Source organism: Daktulosphaira vitifoliae, unplaced genomic scaffold, assembly GCF_025091365.1.
Source record: "Daktulosphaira vitifoliae isolate Bord-2020 unplaced genomic scaffold, ASM2509136v1 Scaffold_3, whole genome shotgun sequence".
Taxonomy (NCBI): domain Eukaryota; kingdom Metazoa; phylum Arthropoda; class Insecta; order Hemiptera; family Phylloxeridae; genus Daktulosphaira; species Daktulosphaira vitifoliae.
The window spans coordinates 22,253,407-22,269,403 of record NW_026099574.1 but is presented as its reverse complement, the minus strand read 5'-3'; the positions used below and the strand labels follow the sequence as shown (position 1 = coordinate 22,269,403).

At 23.2% G+C, this 15,997-nt stretch overlaps 2 protein-coding genes across 7 annotated transcripts; one reads left to right on the top strand and one right to left on the bottom strand.

Moving 5' to 3' along the window:
- Positions 1-462: 462 nt before the first annotated feature.
- On the bottom strand, positions 463-1,964 carry LOC126901925 (40S ribosomal protein S10). The gene is made up of 5 exons (XM_050678868.1): positions 1,841-1,964; positions 1,494-1,638; positions 1,312-1,425; positions 940-1,122; positions 463-586 (listed from the first exon to the last, which is right to left on the bottom strand). Exons 2-5 carry the CDS (start codon positions 1,635-1,637, stop codon positions 533-535), a joined length of 495 nt encoding a protein of 164 aa, XP_050534825.1. The 5' UTR covers position 1,638; positions 1,841-1,964; the 3' UTR covers positions 463-532.
- Positions 1,965-2,091: 127 nt separating this feature from the next.
- Positions 2,092-15,434, top strand: LOC126901922 (pre-piRNA 3'-exonuclease trimmer-like). 6 transcript variants are annotated; one of them, XR_007703148.1, is made up of 13 exons: positions 2,095-2,720; positions 3,657-3,891; positions 4,597-4,878; positions 5,285-5,495; positions 5,574-5,675; positions 6,428-6,532; positions 6,609-6,708; positions 7,368-7,467; positions 8,479-8,571; positions 9,047-9,129; positions 10,370-10,471; positions 11,083-11,188; positions 14,939-15,434. XR_007703148.1 is itself a non-coding variant. In XM_050678856.1 (12 exons), the coding sequence occupies exons 1-12, from the start codon at positions 2,590-2,592 to the stop codon at positions 11,126-11,128; spliced, it is 1,590 nt and encodes a 529-aa protein (XP_050534813.1). In that variant the 5' UTR covers positions 2,095-2,589; the 3' UTR covers positions 11,129-11,268. The 6 variants fall into 6 exon arrangements, 2 of the variants coding, with proteins under 2 accessions (XP_050534815.1, XP_050534813.1); XR_007703149.1 differs by lacking the exon at positions 14,939-15,434 and adding an exon at positions 11,342-11,735; XR_007703150.1 differs by lacking the exon at positions 14,939-15,434 and adding an exon at positions 11,297-11,735.
- The last annotated feature ends 563 nt before the right edge of the window (positions 15,435-15,997 follow it).

Here is a 15,997-nt window from a genome sequence, read left to right as displayed (position 1 = left end):
TGTGAAGCTATTGGTTTTACTTTGCCTAGTTTAACATTTCGGCGCTACAATTTTAAAAATAGATAAATGCTTCAAATTCTATATAGCGTAAGTACTCATGTTATTCATAAATAGCACACCAAAAAAATAAGCTTATTGTCTTTGGAATAGCCTACAAAAATTTTATTAGTATAATTGTTATTATAAATGTTAAAATACAGAAAAGAAATACGGAAAATGACATGGTTTGTTGTCATGTAATTTTGAGATATTCTTTTTAAATTTCTAAAATTAGAGAGTTTTATTTTAAAAAGATATAAAACAAAAAGCATCAAAGCTTTAGATAAAAGTCCTTATAATTTTAAAAGAAAACCAATGAAGTCATAATTTTACGGACAAGAGGGTGATTATTATTAATGTATAACTTTTCATACCCAGTTCACAAAAGAGTTGTAATGATAGAATAAAAAAAAACCACATAAAAAATTTTAAACTTTTTTTTATTGTTTTTTTTTAAATATTTTTTATTTAAATGTATTAAAAATAATTACATTCATTGAGGTGGAGCTCTTCCACGTCCAAATCCACCAAAAGCACCAGGTCCTCTCTGAAACAAATGAAATTTCAAATTAAAATTAGCTGAGATAAAAATAGTATAAGTTAAACAAATATTTAGACAAATAAATTAACAAAAATGAAGTTTTCTAACCTCAAAGAATATTTTAACAATATAAAATCTACTTTAGAAGTAATATTTTTATTATTCATTATAGATATTTATACTGGATATAAATAAATAAATAAATACAATATTATTTTAAATTATGATTGCATATTTCACATTTTAGTAAAAATTTTCTGTTTATACAAAATACATACAATTTTACAAATTAACAAAGGATTGTTCAGATATTATTAATAGTTATGCCATGAAAATTAAAAATAAAAATATTAACTTACAAAGTCTAACTCTGCAGTACCAGCACCAACTTCAGCTTTCTTATCAGTACCAGGAGCACCAGGTGCACGTCTGTAAGTTGCTCTGTCTTCTCCAGACCTACCTCCTTCTGGTCTAGCACCAGGAACAGCTCTTGGGCCTCTAGCATCTTGTCTTGCTTGTCTTTTCAATGTAGCTGGGACAATCTAACAAATTATACACATATTATATATCATAATAGTATGAATTTCCTACAGTAGAATTATTCTGGAAGTTATATTGAAATTACCTAATCTCTACAAGATAACAAATTTCAAATTTTTGTATCAATCAATATTCAATAAATTTAAATATTGATATAATACAAAATATTAAAAAAAATTAATTAAAATTACTTCTGTTGGTAAATGAAGATAATCTCTAAGATATTGAATTCCTTCGTTGGTTAAATACCAATAGTAATGACGCCAAGCAAATTGTTCTTTGACATAATCTCTAGATTTCAAGCTCTAAAAAACATTTTAAAACAAAAAATTTAGATAAAAACTGATATAACTATGGAATAATAGTAACATACCTGCATAGCTTTAATGACTTGTAAATTGGGAATACCTTCCAAATCAGGATGCACTGGTTTGTGAAAATCCTTTTCAGCTACCATTACACCTTCTTTGAATAAATATTCATATATGGCTCTGCGATTCTTTTTTGGCATCAACATTCTGCAAATAAGAATTGAAATTAGTTAAATGAGATGTATTTGTGAATAAATATAAACTATTATCAAATACAAAAAAATATTTGTTTCTTTTTTTAAACTTTCATGATCTGAGATCCAAATTAACATTTTTCCATAAAAACGGCTCATTTAAATATCAAAGAAAATGTTTAAATAGAATTAAAAATCTTTAGTTTGATACTTACTTGGATGTATTTAGATAAAATTTCTAAGTAGAGAAGTTTAACACTGTACGCTTACTAAAAAGAAGATAGTCAAAGAAGAACATTATCATAACTCAAAAGTATAACCCTAAAAATGAAATGTAAACATTTACTATAAACGTAACCATGGTATCTTAATATAATTTTGTATCTGTAATTGATAAAAAACACGTGTTGAATTCAATATGTGGATATCATATTATTGGTGGAGCGTATGAATCGGGACAATTATTCGGTTGGATGGATACTTTATGATAAAATATTTACCAATACTGAAATATTGGTTGGAATTGTATTTGATAGGAAAGTGTAATACCAGAAACCGAACTTGGGGGGATTATCTAGGAAAATACTAATAAGCACTATGGTCAGGGAGATATGGAGAATTGTAGTGGAATCGGTAATGGACCTATAAGGCTATTATTTTAGCTAAATTAGTGAGAATATATTTGATAACAAATAATAGCCGTTGAATAGAGATAGCAGAGTAATAATATTTCAATATCTACATTAATGGATATGAGTTAACCTGTGCCCAATTCAAATCACATTCTTAGGGGATTTTAAATATTATTTATTACACTTTTTGTTGAATTTTTACTATATTTTTGTAAAAAAAAAAACAAGTTTCTTACTATCTTTTATTTTTCCTCGATTTCAAATTAAAATTTACATATCATCTTGTTTTAAATTTTTACTATTTTAATTAATTTAAATGATTAATATATAACATGTCTGAAATAATATACTCTAATTTTTATGATGAACTTCCTGTTATTGAATCAATGTTAAGATCTTCTGCATTTGTCTGTATTGATATGGAATTTTCAAAATTACACGATGATAATGCAGTTCCTTTCACGTAAATTTTGAATACTATTATATTTATTTGCTTTCCTTTATTTATTTTTATATATTCATTCATCTAGTTCGTTATTAGACTTCATTAACTATATAGCAAGGTTTTAGAAATTATTTGACCAATTAGTAACCGCAAAAATTAATCATAATAATAAAAATTATGTCAGTTTTCAAATTTAGTATTAACTTATAATAAAAATATATAATATATATAATGAATGATAATTGGTTTGAACGAGGTATTTTATAAAGCAAGCAAATTGGCTAATTCTGGCATAATCCCACATAAATCTATGTTCAAATACTATTATAATAATAAATATGTTAAGAAATTTGTTTTCTAGTCTTATATATATTTCCTTATTTATAAGTCTTTAATTACTTTTCCGTTATACCTTTTAAAGGTTACAACCTTATTTTTTTAAACTTGCATATTTAACTAGCTTATAAAAAATGATCAAATTAAGAAAATGACTAGTCGATGACAACTTTTGGCCCATTATTTTGTAAATTATTACCGTTATAAAATATAGACTGGAGGTAAGATGTGGTTATGACAATATTTATCATTAGACGTTTCTTAGCCATATCCCTCATTCTGCCTTGGTATAAAAATATTAACAATTTGTGTTCCAAAAATTGTTTTTTTCCAATCAATTTCTTAATTTAATCATTATCTATTTATAAGCTAATTAAATATGTATATTATCATTTAAAAATGGTAATATAGTACCATCATTAAATCATTAACCTCCCTAATAATTCATCCTATTAGGGATGAATTAAACGAGTATTTAATAACTGAACTATGATAGTAAAAAGTATCTTTCAATAAATTTACTTTATGTCAAACTAATTTTTGTTGCCTTATTTTTTTAATATATTCAATATTTTAAAGGACTCTTAATAGTTTTCATAATATTTTTGGTTTTAATAGGTTTTTTGATACGTTAGAAGATCGATATCAAAAATTGCGTTTGAAAGTTAGTGATATTACTTGTATTCAACTTGGATTATCTTTTTTCATTTATGATGTAAAACATAAAACTTTTGATGCAAGTTCATATTCATTCTACACATTTCCTCAATCATACTTAAAATATGACAATATAATAAAGTTTCAGACATCATGTGTTGAATTTTTATGTAGGCATAAATTTGATTTCAATAAGGTAAATAATTGTAGTTATTTAGTGAGGATTATTTATACCTTATTACCTATAGAGTAGTTATACTCAACTTTTTTATACTTATGTTCTGCTAATATTTTAAACAATTTTCATATACCATTCAACTTTTTAATATTTTTCTCTAAAAAAATACTTGTATTCTTTTATATGTATGGAGTATTTTATGATAAGTTTTAAAATAAGAAAATATATGTTTTATTTATAAATTCAATCACTATAAATTATTAATAATTATAATTTTATCTTTTTATTTTCTTGTGAAAGGAACTTTTTTCACATATTATAAGTTGAAAAACTGACTAGTTTTTACTTATCTCATTGCCTATATCTATGGGTTACAATTTCAATAGAGTAGGGTAGGACAGGACGACACTGACTCTGATTTACTGTTTTAACTTTATCTTATTATTAATATACAGTCCCTTTTAAATGAAGAGTTTGTAGCAACCAATTAATAATTCCACTTTTGAACATTTTTTACAACATTTAATTAATTTATTTTATATTTAAACACAGCAATAAAACATTTGCCTTTTTTACTATAACTCAATGGCAAAATACCTTTACGTAAAGTAGTTTTAGCCATATATTAAATACCAAAAAGTAAACTTTTTAAAAAAGTGGAATTATTCAGTTGTTGTTCAATCAATATATTTTTGGATCAAGAAATTTTATTAAATTTTTTAGTTATTTCATCATAGTATTCCATATTTAACAAACACGCAAGAAATTGACATTCAGGTGCTAATATCAGATGACAACATCTTAGATGATCATTTTAAAAATAATGTTTTTCGTTCTGTAAAAGAAGAACTAATTGAACAGTTAAAATCAGTTAATGAATGGTATGACGGAGCAAAAGAAGGAGATTATTTGTTATTAAAAAAATATGAGTGTAACAGTCCACTTTTTACTTACTTACTGTTACATTATATTAAAAAGAAACATCAAAATGTGTGCTTAAAAGAGGTATATATTTATTGTTACTGTATATATATCTAAAAAATCATAATTATATTTTTTTCTCTATGCAAAATATTTGACTTGATATTGTAACTTAATATATTATAATTAATAGGTCTTGTTTTGTTAAAGTATATAGGATAAAAAAAGTTCTTCTGTAACCAAATTTGCCTGTATGAAGTCTATAAAAATTGAATAAAAAGCTATTTATATGATTTACTCTTTTGTAGTTATACCTGTTTTAAAATCTGGAAATAATTGGTTTTTAATGCAACTTTTAACTTAAAAATTATACAAAAAAAAAAACAACCTTCAAACTTTATGTATGTAATGAAGTCTTTTTATTTGATTTTTATAGCATAATGTGGTATTATTGGTTCTGATACAATTTTGATTAAGATTTTTGTTTAAGGAACATCAATATATTAATATTACTAAAATGTCATTTAGTGAAAAATCATTTCAAAAAAATGATGCTTATTATAAAAAGAAGTTCTATACTAAAATACTTGGCATTAAATATCTTTTAAATTTATTGTCAGAATTGAAAAAGCCTTTAATTGGACATAACTGTGCTATGGATATTTTAATATTATGTAACCAATTTTTCAAACCATTGCCAAGTAATTTTTTTTGTTTTCACTTTTTATTATTAACATGAGTTTGAAAAATAATAAAGACATTTGATAATTTTTTTTTAGATAATTTGAAAGATTATCAAAGTTTTGTTTCCAATACATTTGGCCCTATTTATGACACAAAATTAATGTGCAAGGAATTTAGACGATTACTTCCTAAAAATGGTAATTAAATAGCATTTTATTTTTCAAACATAAACATTAAAATGGTCAAAAATATAAAGTACAGGTTAATGGTTCTTTTAAAATTTTAGAAACTAAGTTTATGACCCATATACAGGTGGAACAGATCTAACTGACAATTCTTAAAACTTTTGATATAATTAATATTTCACTGTAATTTTTTTAAAAATAATTTGTGCTTGTTTAGAACACATTATAATTATATCTATATTAATAAAGAAAAATTAAAATTAATTTTTAACATTTTAAAATAGTCATTGAAAAGTAGTTTTTATTTATTTCTTTCTTAATATAATTGATCAGAAGTTAAAAGTGTTGTGAGTTTGAGATCTGTTCTATTCTTATATATGTATCCAAGACAAGAGATGACTCGGATTTAAATTTTTGATCCATTTTTATTTTACTAATTTTTTTTAAAACTACTTTTGAATTCTTAATTTATCTTAAAATATTTTCGTTTTTTAAAAGTATTTAATAAAACTGTTTGGCTCTTTGTTGTAAGGGGAGAATGGAAAATTATACTTTTCATATGAACACCACTAGTTTATTAATTCTTCAAAATAATATATATTCATCATTAATCATTTTAATTTATTAAAACTTTTTCTAGTAAGTTATAACTATTAATATTATTAAATTTAATTATATCTGTTAATTTTTAAACGTATTTATTATATAATTGTATAGTTAATGTAAACTAAATATTATATTAATGAAATTATATTTTAATGAAGTAAATTGGGATGGAAGCTCTCTTTCTGAAATTTATCTGTTTTTAAAAGACGGTGATGCTAAAATTTATTCAGATTCATTATTTATCAAACAATCTACCGAAGAATGTATGTAAATTTATGTTATAATATTTATAATTTTAAATTATTATCTTATAAATTATTAATGTTATCTAAATTACAGTTGAGGATTTGAAACTACATCATGCTGGATGGGATGCTTACTATACAGGCTATTGTTTTATCAAAATAGTTTATATTACTAAAAATTTTTCAAGTAATACGTAAGTTTAAACAATTATATATTTTATCAATATTATATTTTCATTTTGGAAGAAATAATTTGTTAATTACTTTTAGGAAAATATTGTAAACCCTATTCTGTATGCAAAATTAAACTTCACAATAGGATGAAAATTCATTATTATATTCATACATTTTTTTTAGTTATAAAAAAAAAATTATTAATTTTTTGTTTTTATCGCTTTTATAAAGTTTAATATACTTTATTACTTTATTTATAAGTGTATCTTAGTCTACAAAAGTAAAATTTTGATCATAGATAAAGAATGTAATTTTCATATAATCATTAAATTTTATTCAACTTTAAAGTTCTATAACTCGGTCAACTTTAATTTTTTTTTCAACAAATGGTACTTAATTTTTTTACTTTTAGCTTCGATGTGAAGATGAGAATTTTATGTTAAATATTTTGATACCATTAATTTTTTTTAACATACAATGTTTGTAACACTACTCAATAAAATTACATGAAATATAAGACTTCCACTTTAACACACTATATGCTATAATCTCAAAATTGTGTACTTACATATTAATAATACAATTGCACTGCATAGACTTCATCATTGCAACTATACCCTCTATTTAATTGTTGAGTTTTATGATCCATATTTATATAGTTTTAATGGTTTTATTTTAGACAAAATGTCAATCGAATGTATACACTAATAGAATTATTTAAATCTGTAGAATCCTTAAAAAATAAAGTTTTCACTAGCAGATTAATGACTAACTGTATTGTAAGTATAAAACAGTAATATAGAATCCAGTTTTTAATTAAGTCTTTATGAGAAAAGTTAATAAATATTATTATTGGCCCTAATTTCTTGCTTAAAAAAACTAGTACTTTTATCTTTTTCCATATAAAACCATTTAAATAAAAATGTTACTTATACCTCTAAAAACTAAATGTTTCAAATCTAATAGTCAAAATTAATTATTTTTATAATAAAAATAATCAGTTTTACATCCTTTTATTTCCTTAACTTAACATGCTACAGAGAATGATGGTCCTCTTTTTATATGTTGGGAGTTAAAGATGGTTTTTGGCTAAACCAATAATAGACAGAACGGGTATTATTGATGATTTGCACTAGAGGCCAGATATCACCATTGTAAAAATTTTGTTGACACCCTGTGGATTGAATTCGAGATCCTGTGCGCCGAAACATACATTTCTTCTCACTAGGCCAGACCTATTTTTATAAAGAGTTAATAATTATATCCTGAGAATGTTAAAAAATATTAATTTATTAATTATTAAATTTCGTGACTTTCATTTGAAATATTATATTATATTATTTTAAAAAAATGAAGACTTGAATTTTTATCATAGGTGAAAATAAAATAAAATTTTTAAATATGCTAATTATATTTCTTCTTATCATAAAAACATACTTTTATGCTACAATAAACTTAATTTTCTAAACTTTAATTAGTCAATTGTGGGGCTAAAACTCTATCTCACTAGTTTGTCCATAATTTTCATTTTTTTTAGCAAGTTTTTTTGGTGCCTAAGGAAAATACATATATACTTTTAATATTTCTTAAAAAAAATATCTCCATTTTCAGTTTTGCATTTTCATTGCCAATAATAGATTGGTAATAGCTATGAATCATACTATCATACTATCATACTACACTGAATGACTTATTCTCATTATTTGTTTAAAATCTTTTGTCTTAGGCACCACATCTTTACTATAGCTTTGTGTATGATTCAATTATTAATATTTTATTATTTGATTTAGGATTTACATTGTCACAATTCTATTTATAATCAACCTGAGTGTCTAGTAATAAAATCAAAAGGATTATTTTCAATGGCTTTAAACTTGAATGAAGTAATTATAATTATAATAAACAAATTTTTATAAACAATGAAGTTAATAGAAACATTACTTTTTCTTACTTAATAAACACTTAAATAGATTACAATTAAGGAGACTTAAAAATTTTATAATAACCTACTGACTATGAATATTTTTGGCCTCTAATTTTTTTAATGTAGAATTAGTGGCATATTTTCAAAAAAATTTATGGGGCTTTTAAAAATTTTGATTGGAATAGGTAGAGAAAAAAATTTTATATTACTACATCTCCTTCACAAAATAAGCAATTTTAAAATTTAAGGTAGTTTAAGAGTAAAAAAAAAAAAAGTCAGGTACTCAATACATTTATTTTACTGTAAAGCTTATGCTATGGGAGATTATTGACTCATGACTTCCCCAAATATTTCACTATCTATAACTGCAATTATATGAAAAATAGAATTTCTTATTGAATTATCAATAAAAAAAAATTTTTTTTTTTTTTTAGTTAAAAAATGATTTAAACTCGATGTGTAATTATGACATGAAATTAATTTCAAAATCAAGTGTACTTGTTGCAACTCCAATTTTGTAAGCTATTTATTTATTATTAATTTAAAGCTTCTTTTGAAACTTAACTCTTTGCTATTTTAATTATTTTATAATAAAATAAAATGTTCACTTAAAAATATAAAAATTAAAATTTATTTTCACATATTGCATATTTTTGTACAAAAGTTATTTATGAAATCGCAATTTTTGTAAAGAGTCAATGCATATCATAAAGTTATTAGTTTTATTCTTTAATTTTTTTTATCTCAATTTTATTCTTAAAAATTTTACTTACCAACTGGCTTGTTTTTTATAATTTATAGATTATTATTTATTTTAATTAGAATCTGTTTATACTAAATTAATTCTTAATATTTTCCATAATAACAGTATAAAATAAGAGTATTCTTAACTGTGTAATAACTTGTTAAACTTCACCTTAAATTCCTACAAAATCATTTTTTTACTTTAAAAATAAATTCTATGTATGGGTAAAAAAATAAAAAGAATTTTCTTTTTTTATACTACCCTAAATATACAGAGTGATTATGTTCTCATAAACCTTCAATTCTCTTCTTCTTTTCCTTTTTCTTCGCCTTAATCTCAACTACTTGGGGTCAGCCACCCTTATCCTAAACTTATATCATCTACGCTCATATCAGCCGTCCTCATATCGTATTCAGTTACATCCATCCATCTCTTTTTTGGTCTTCCTCTACCTCTTCTTCCTTCAACATTCATGTCTATAACTACATAAACCACTCAATTACTATTAAAATAAATACAATATCCATTCAAAGTACTAGTCCAAAAGTGTTATCAACCTATCATTTTCATAATTAGATTATATTCTATTTTATAAGTTAAATATTTTTGTTACCACTTAAAATAATAAAGTTGAAACACCTTTAAGTTATAAAAGATGAAATGTCACTAAAAAAATTTTTTAATTTTTAAATTAAAATATTTTTTTACAATGTTGAAATTATTTTGAAAGTAATTAAGTGGTATGTGATAAACCAATTACATTATTTATATATAATTGTAATAATAATAATTATAATTATTGAACTATGGTAAAAATTCTAACTTATTTGTTTTTTTTTATGAATATAATCATATTACACTTTTAAATATATTTAACACCTTAATACTGATAAATGTTAATAATCATTAAATAATTTCACAATTAATAAATAGATTATTAAAAACATATGATAACTATAAAATAACTTTATTTTTTATTTTTCTTATTAAACCATTAAATACTTTTTAATAGGAATAATAGAATTATCAAAGATATTCAAACCAAGTATGCTGTAGAGAAGTATAATGATTATAAAATCAGAAAGAAAAGGCAATATATATGTGTTGGATTCATGTAATGTTTATTCAATATTTATTATGATAGATCAAACTTGAAAATTCTTGTTTTTTAATTATTTCCAAATAAATAATTATTGGGATAGCAGATAGGTTAAAATAATGCAAAACTTCATAATTGTAAAATATTACATGTATTTTAACAATTATTAATAAATGAATGACTATTCAATTTTTGAAAAATGGATTAAGTAGTTCACTCTAGTCTCGAAGTATTGAAGTCTTTAATTTAATTACCATTTTTCATGTATTATTTTTAAATTTTCTTCTTTCTTTATCCATTTGGATAAAAAGGAAGATAACTCATATGTATAATTTACAACTAAACTAAAATTATTATAATTATTTACATCATTTTTATTTAGCTGTAAATTAAAATAAAACTAATTTGAAACTCTGTTAAAAAAATAAAATTAAAGAACCCTTATTAGCAAAAAAAATTCTCAGTTTTAATTTAAATTAGTTTTCATTTATTCAAATGTTGACCACAAAGGTAGTCTGCAGTTTTATTTTAATTTACATATTACTTAGTTAATTTAATACTCTCAATAAATTAAAAACATTATCATATGTAAGCTTTTTAATGTTATTGTTTAAAATTATTTTCAGAATATTATCTTCTTTAGCTATTACTATGGTATACCATAAAAAATGACAAGCTGAGTATGTGTTGACAGTATTATTTCATTTTATTATAAGAATAACCTAATTTAAGGTAACTATTAATTAATCAAGATAAAATTTACATTATAAACTCTTAAAAAATATATTTAATTACGTTATTAGTTATTTAAATATTATTGTTTTATTTTACTATTTGAAGGGATAAGTAGTTAAGGTGTTAACTATAATTCAGTTTTGTATTTAGAGGGGAGGTAACAAAGTACTATGTAAACATAATGCCGTGTTAGAAGTATGTGCTCCTTCGATTGGAAATGCTATGTTGACATAAAATATTTAATTTTGTTATTGTGTATAGCTCAAAATCAAAGTAAAAAAAATAGCTTGTAAACGTTTTATTGGTAGCTTATCTATTGAATATTTTTATATTGTCCTGTCTGCATAATATATTTTTAAATATGTCCTGCTAATATTTAAAAAAATTTTAATAACTTTTATCTTGAGAATATTTTAGTAGCAAGAAAACGTTTTTATAACATTACAATATTACAAATTTAATTATTGTGAATAAAGCACTGAATATTTATTTAATTAAGTATAAATTATTTATGTGGTGTATTAAATATTTAAACCTCGTTCTACTTTTTTATATTATTTGATTATATGTAAACATATTTATAATGTGCGGGTTGATTCCAAAATTCCCTTGCCCCTGATTACACAAGTGATTAATTTATTTCTAGTGATTGACCACTAGATTACTTTTAAAATTCTTATTATTAATATTCTGAGAAATTTTATTTTGACTTATTCAAGTAGTATTTGTTATTCAATTTATAAATGGTTCAATACTTTTAGAGTTTATCCCTTATAACTTAAAATGTATCAACTTTTTTTACTTACATACTTAATTAGCTTATAAAAAAGAAAATATTGTAATTAAAAAAATGACTGGTCGATAATAACTTACAAACCAGTATTTGACTTTGTGAATATACTTTGTTTATTAATTTAGTTTCAACTAAATTATAAGGATATGCTTTATCCTCAAGAAAAATGTATAGATCAAAATGTAATTTATAATACCAAAGACATTATAACCATACAATTTTTATTATATTTGTCCCACGACTTTCGTATTATTATCGATTTCAGTTATGTGTACAGAATTGTTTTATTAGTGTTTCTACGTAGAAACGTTTTTTATTACTTTTATCAATAACAATATATCATTAAAACAAAATTATTTTCATCATAGAATAGGTGACCCTTATCCTCCCCTTGTGCTCCATTGAATGTGTATAAATTCTGTTAGCGTCAATAAACCTTGACCTAGTGCAGCAAAGTGAGCTTTATTTTCCATGAAATTATAGTAGTGTATGTTATTGGATTGTTAAAGAAATACGACTGCGCATTACTCAATATACATAAATATGACTTGCCATTTCATTTTTTAACAAAAAACTTGATAACAATTTTACAAATATATGGGATAAAAAATGAAATAATCATTTATTTGATTCTACCTAATATAGTTTATAAACTATAATATAGAGCGGAACGGATCTAACTGACAATTCATATAACTTATGATCTACATAACATTTTATACTTTTTTTCTTTTAATCAATTTTTACAATATAGAACTATATTAGTAAAATAGGATATAAAGGGAGATTTAAAATATGTTTTATGTTATTTTTCGCAATTACAAAAAATATTTTTTAAATTATTTTTTTTTTTCGATTTTTTTTAAGATTTTAAGATAGCCATTTTATAGATAAGTTGTAAAGAAAAATTTTGATACCAAAAACTCTTATTTTAGTTCAGCAGTTGCGTTTGTACAGCATTTTGAAATTTTGATTTTTTTTTACAATTTTCCTATGGTATCAAATGTTAGTCCATGTTATGTAAAGTACAGAAGTAAACACTTATTACATTATTTACTGGTGACAGTACGCGATTTCTTTTCCATGGATAATAACATTTAACGCGCTTTATACAGAAATGATTATCTCTAATCTTTATTACAAAAGTTAGAAACATTATCGTATGTCAATTACGAGTGTTCCATGGATAGCCAAGTTAAAAGTGATTATTAGTTTGTGTAATTCTATCATTGTAATCATATTATTATAGGATATTCCTTGTTAGGAGATTTGATAATAAATGCACTTATTCACTTTCACGTTTCAATTTATGACATATGAAATTATTTAATTAAAAATTTAACATGTTTTAGACAATGTTTCTATAATTTTTTTTTAATTATTTGAATTATACTACTAATTGTTTCTTCATGTCAATTACAAATGCTTATTCAAATGTTAATAATTTTCATGGAAAAGAAATCACGTAATGTTACCAGTAAATAATGTAATAAGTGTTTACTTCTGTATTTTACATAATATGGACTAACATTTGATACCATAGGAAAATTGTAAAAAAAAATCAAAATTTAACAAACTTTAAAATGCTGTATAAACGTAACTACTGAATTAAAATAAGAGTTTTTTGGTATTAAAATTTTTTTTTAACTTGTCTATAAAATGGTTATCTCAAAATCTTAAAAAAATTAATTTTTAAAATATTTTTTATAATTGCGAAAAATAACATAAAACATATTTTAAATATAGTTCTATATTGTAAAAATTGATTAAAAGAAAAAAAAGTATAAAATTTTATGTAGATCATAAGTTATATGAAGTATGTAGTTTGCTGATGATATCGTGTATATAAAAGAAAGTTAACCAAAAACTTGATATGTGGAGATTGGCCATTGAAGGAAAGGGATTAAGAATTAATAGAAGTAAGATGGATTATATAGAGTATGAGTTTGACGAAAGAGAACACGAGGATGATGGAACGAGGAAATTAATGACAATAAACGAGGACTTATATTGAAACTATATTGCATGGGTCAGTGTTAGACGGTTGGCAGGAAAATAGAGCAGGTTGAGAATACTTAGATGAATGAGTGGAGTAGCAAAAGAAGATAGGAAAGGAATAAATATGTAAGAGGAAGCATAGAATTAGCGTCGATTATGGATACAATAAGAGAAAATAGGCTTAGATGGCTTGGTTATATTATGAGGAGAGAGAAATCAGAAGTTATAATAATGATTATAAAAATGCACGTTGGAGGAAGAAAAAGAAAAGGGAATCCAAAAAAAGGTAGTTAGATGTAATTGGGCATGATATGAGAACTGATGGTGTATGTACAGATGAAGTATAAGATCGTACCAAATAGAGACACTTATTGATTCTACCAATTAGATTATTATAATTATGCAGCGAATATTAATAAAATGATATTGTTTGACATTCGTAAAGAGGAATTAAAATAAAAATTTGATTATTTTAATAATCAATATTTTTTAAGTATTATCGCAACATTTTAACTTATATTAAAAATTTTTTACTCATTAATAGTTTTTATCTTTTCAGTATGATTTCTAATAAAACATTTTTCCTTTAGACCCTATAACACAGATGTAAAAGTGTCTTTCTTTTTTTCATTATCTTAATTTGCTTAGTGATTGAAATTTGTCAACTTTGATATTACTCATGTAATAAAAAATAATTAACTTAAAAGTTGATTTTTCGTATATAACAAATAATTTTTTAGTTGATTAGTATTTTATTCATTTGTATAATTGTTATTGAAAAATTTTTTTAAAATGCCCTACACTCACCTTAATATCAATTATTTTCAATAAATCTTATTTAATAATCATTTCTTTGGTTTCTAAATTTATATATTTCAATTTGCAAAAAATAAAATTACTTGAAAGATTACAGGAAAATTTGGCGACAAATTACATTTGATTTTTTTTTTTTGTAGCCAAATAAAAGTCGATTGTGCGCCGGTGTTGTGTACACGTGAAGATACACCGCAGCACCAACACACTTCATAACAAATCAATATGCTCACCCAAATGACCTAGTAAAAATGGCCGTGATCGCATTGTTCCTTCTATTCCATTTTAATATCTTACAGATTTTTAACATAGCCAGCTAAAATAATTTTTTTGTTAATTTGTACCGCGTTTTATTAAAATAACTATACTATTTAAAAAAAAAGTGTCAAAGAACTTAAAAAATGCCGTAGAAGAATTAAGTACCTATAAATCTTCACATTTGGTCTTGCGCATTACTAAAACTCTTTTTATTAATTCAAATATTTTATCTGTTAAGTGATTACTAATAAAGTATGTCTTATTTGGCACCTTAATTGTCTTTCATGAACCTTGGCGGAATTTAACGCATGTAGCCACTTTTTGAAATTGTTTTTTTGTTTAAATTTACAATTTTTGGAATTAAATTAAAATTAATTAAATTTTTCAGTATTTTTGCAATAGAAATTTACTACTACCTGCTAAAATGTCAATCAGAAATTATACATATAGGGTTTTTAGTAAGTAGGGAAAAGGGTTTCTATTATTCTCAATATTTGTAACAATTGACATGTTTCCTTTTATTTGAACACTGCACATAAAAGCATAATTCTTTTACTGTTTTTGTAATGAATAAAAATTAAAAATAAATTCAACTTTTTTTATAACTAAGAATAAGGTGAAGTGAAGATTATTAATGACAGCTGATTTTTTAAGAGATCGAGGAACAGAGGTGTACTAAAATAAAATTATATAACACAAATTTACTATTCGAAAGATATTTTGGAATCGCACAAATTGTTATTTACAGTCAAATAATTCCTCCTATACAATCAAGTAACGGATTGAAATAATGCTGGTATATAACTCGGATCTTTAATTTTAAAGTATATGCTATGTTGAAATGCCAAGAATAAAATTATTTGTTACTTTTGTTAAAAATTATTTTTAGATAAAAATATAATTTTTTTACAAAGTATCAAAATGCTATCACGCTAAAGACTATA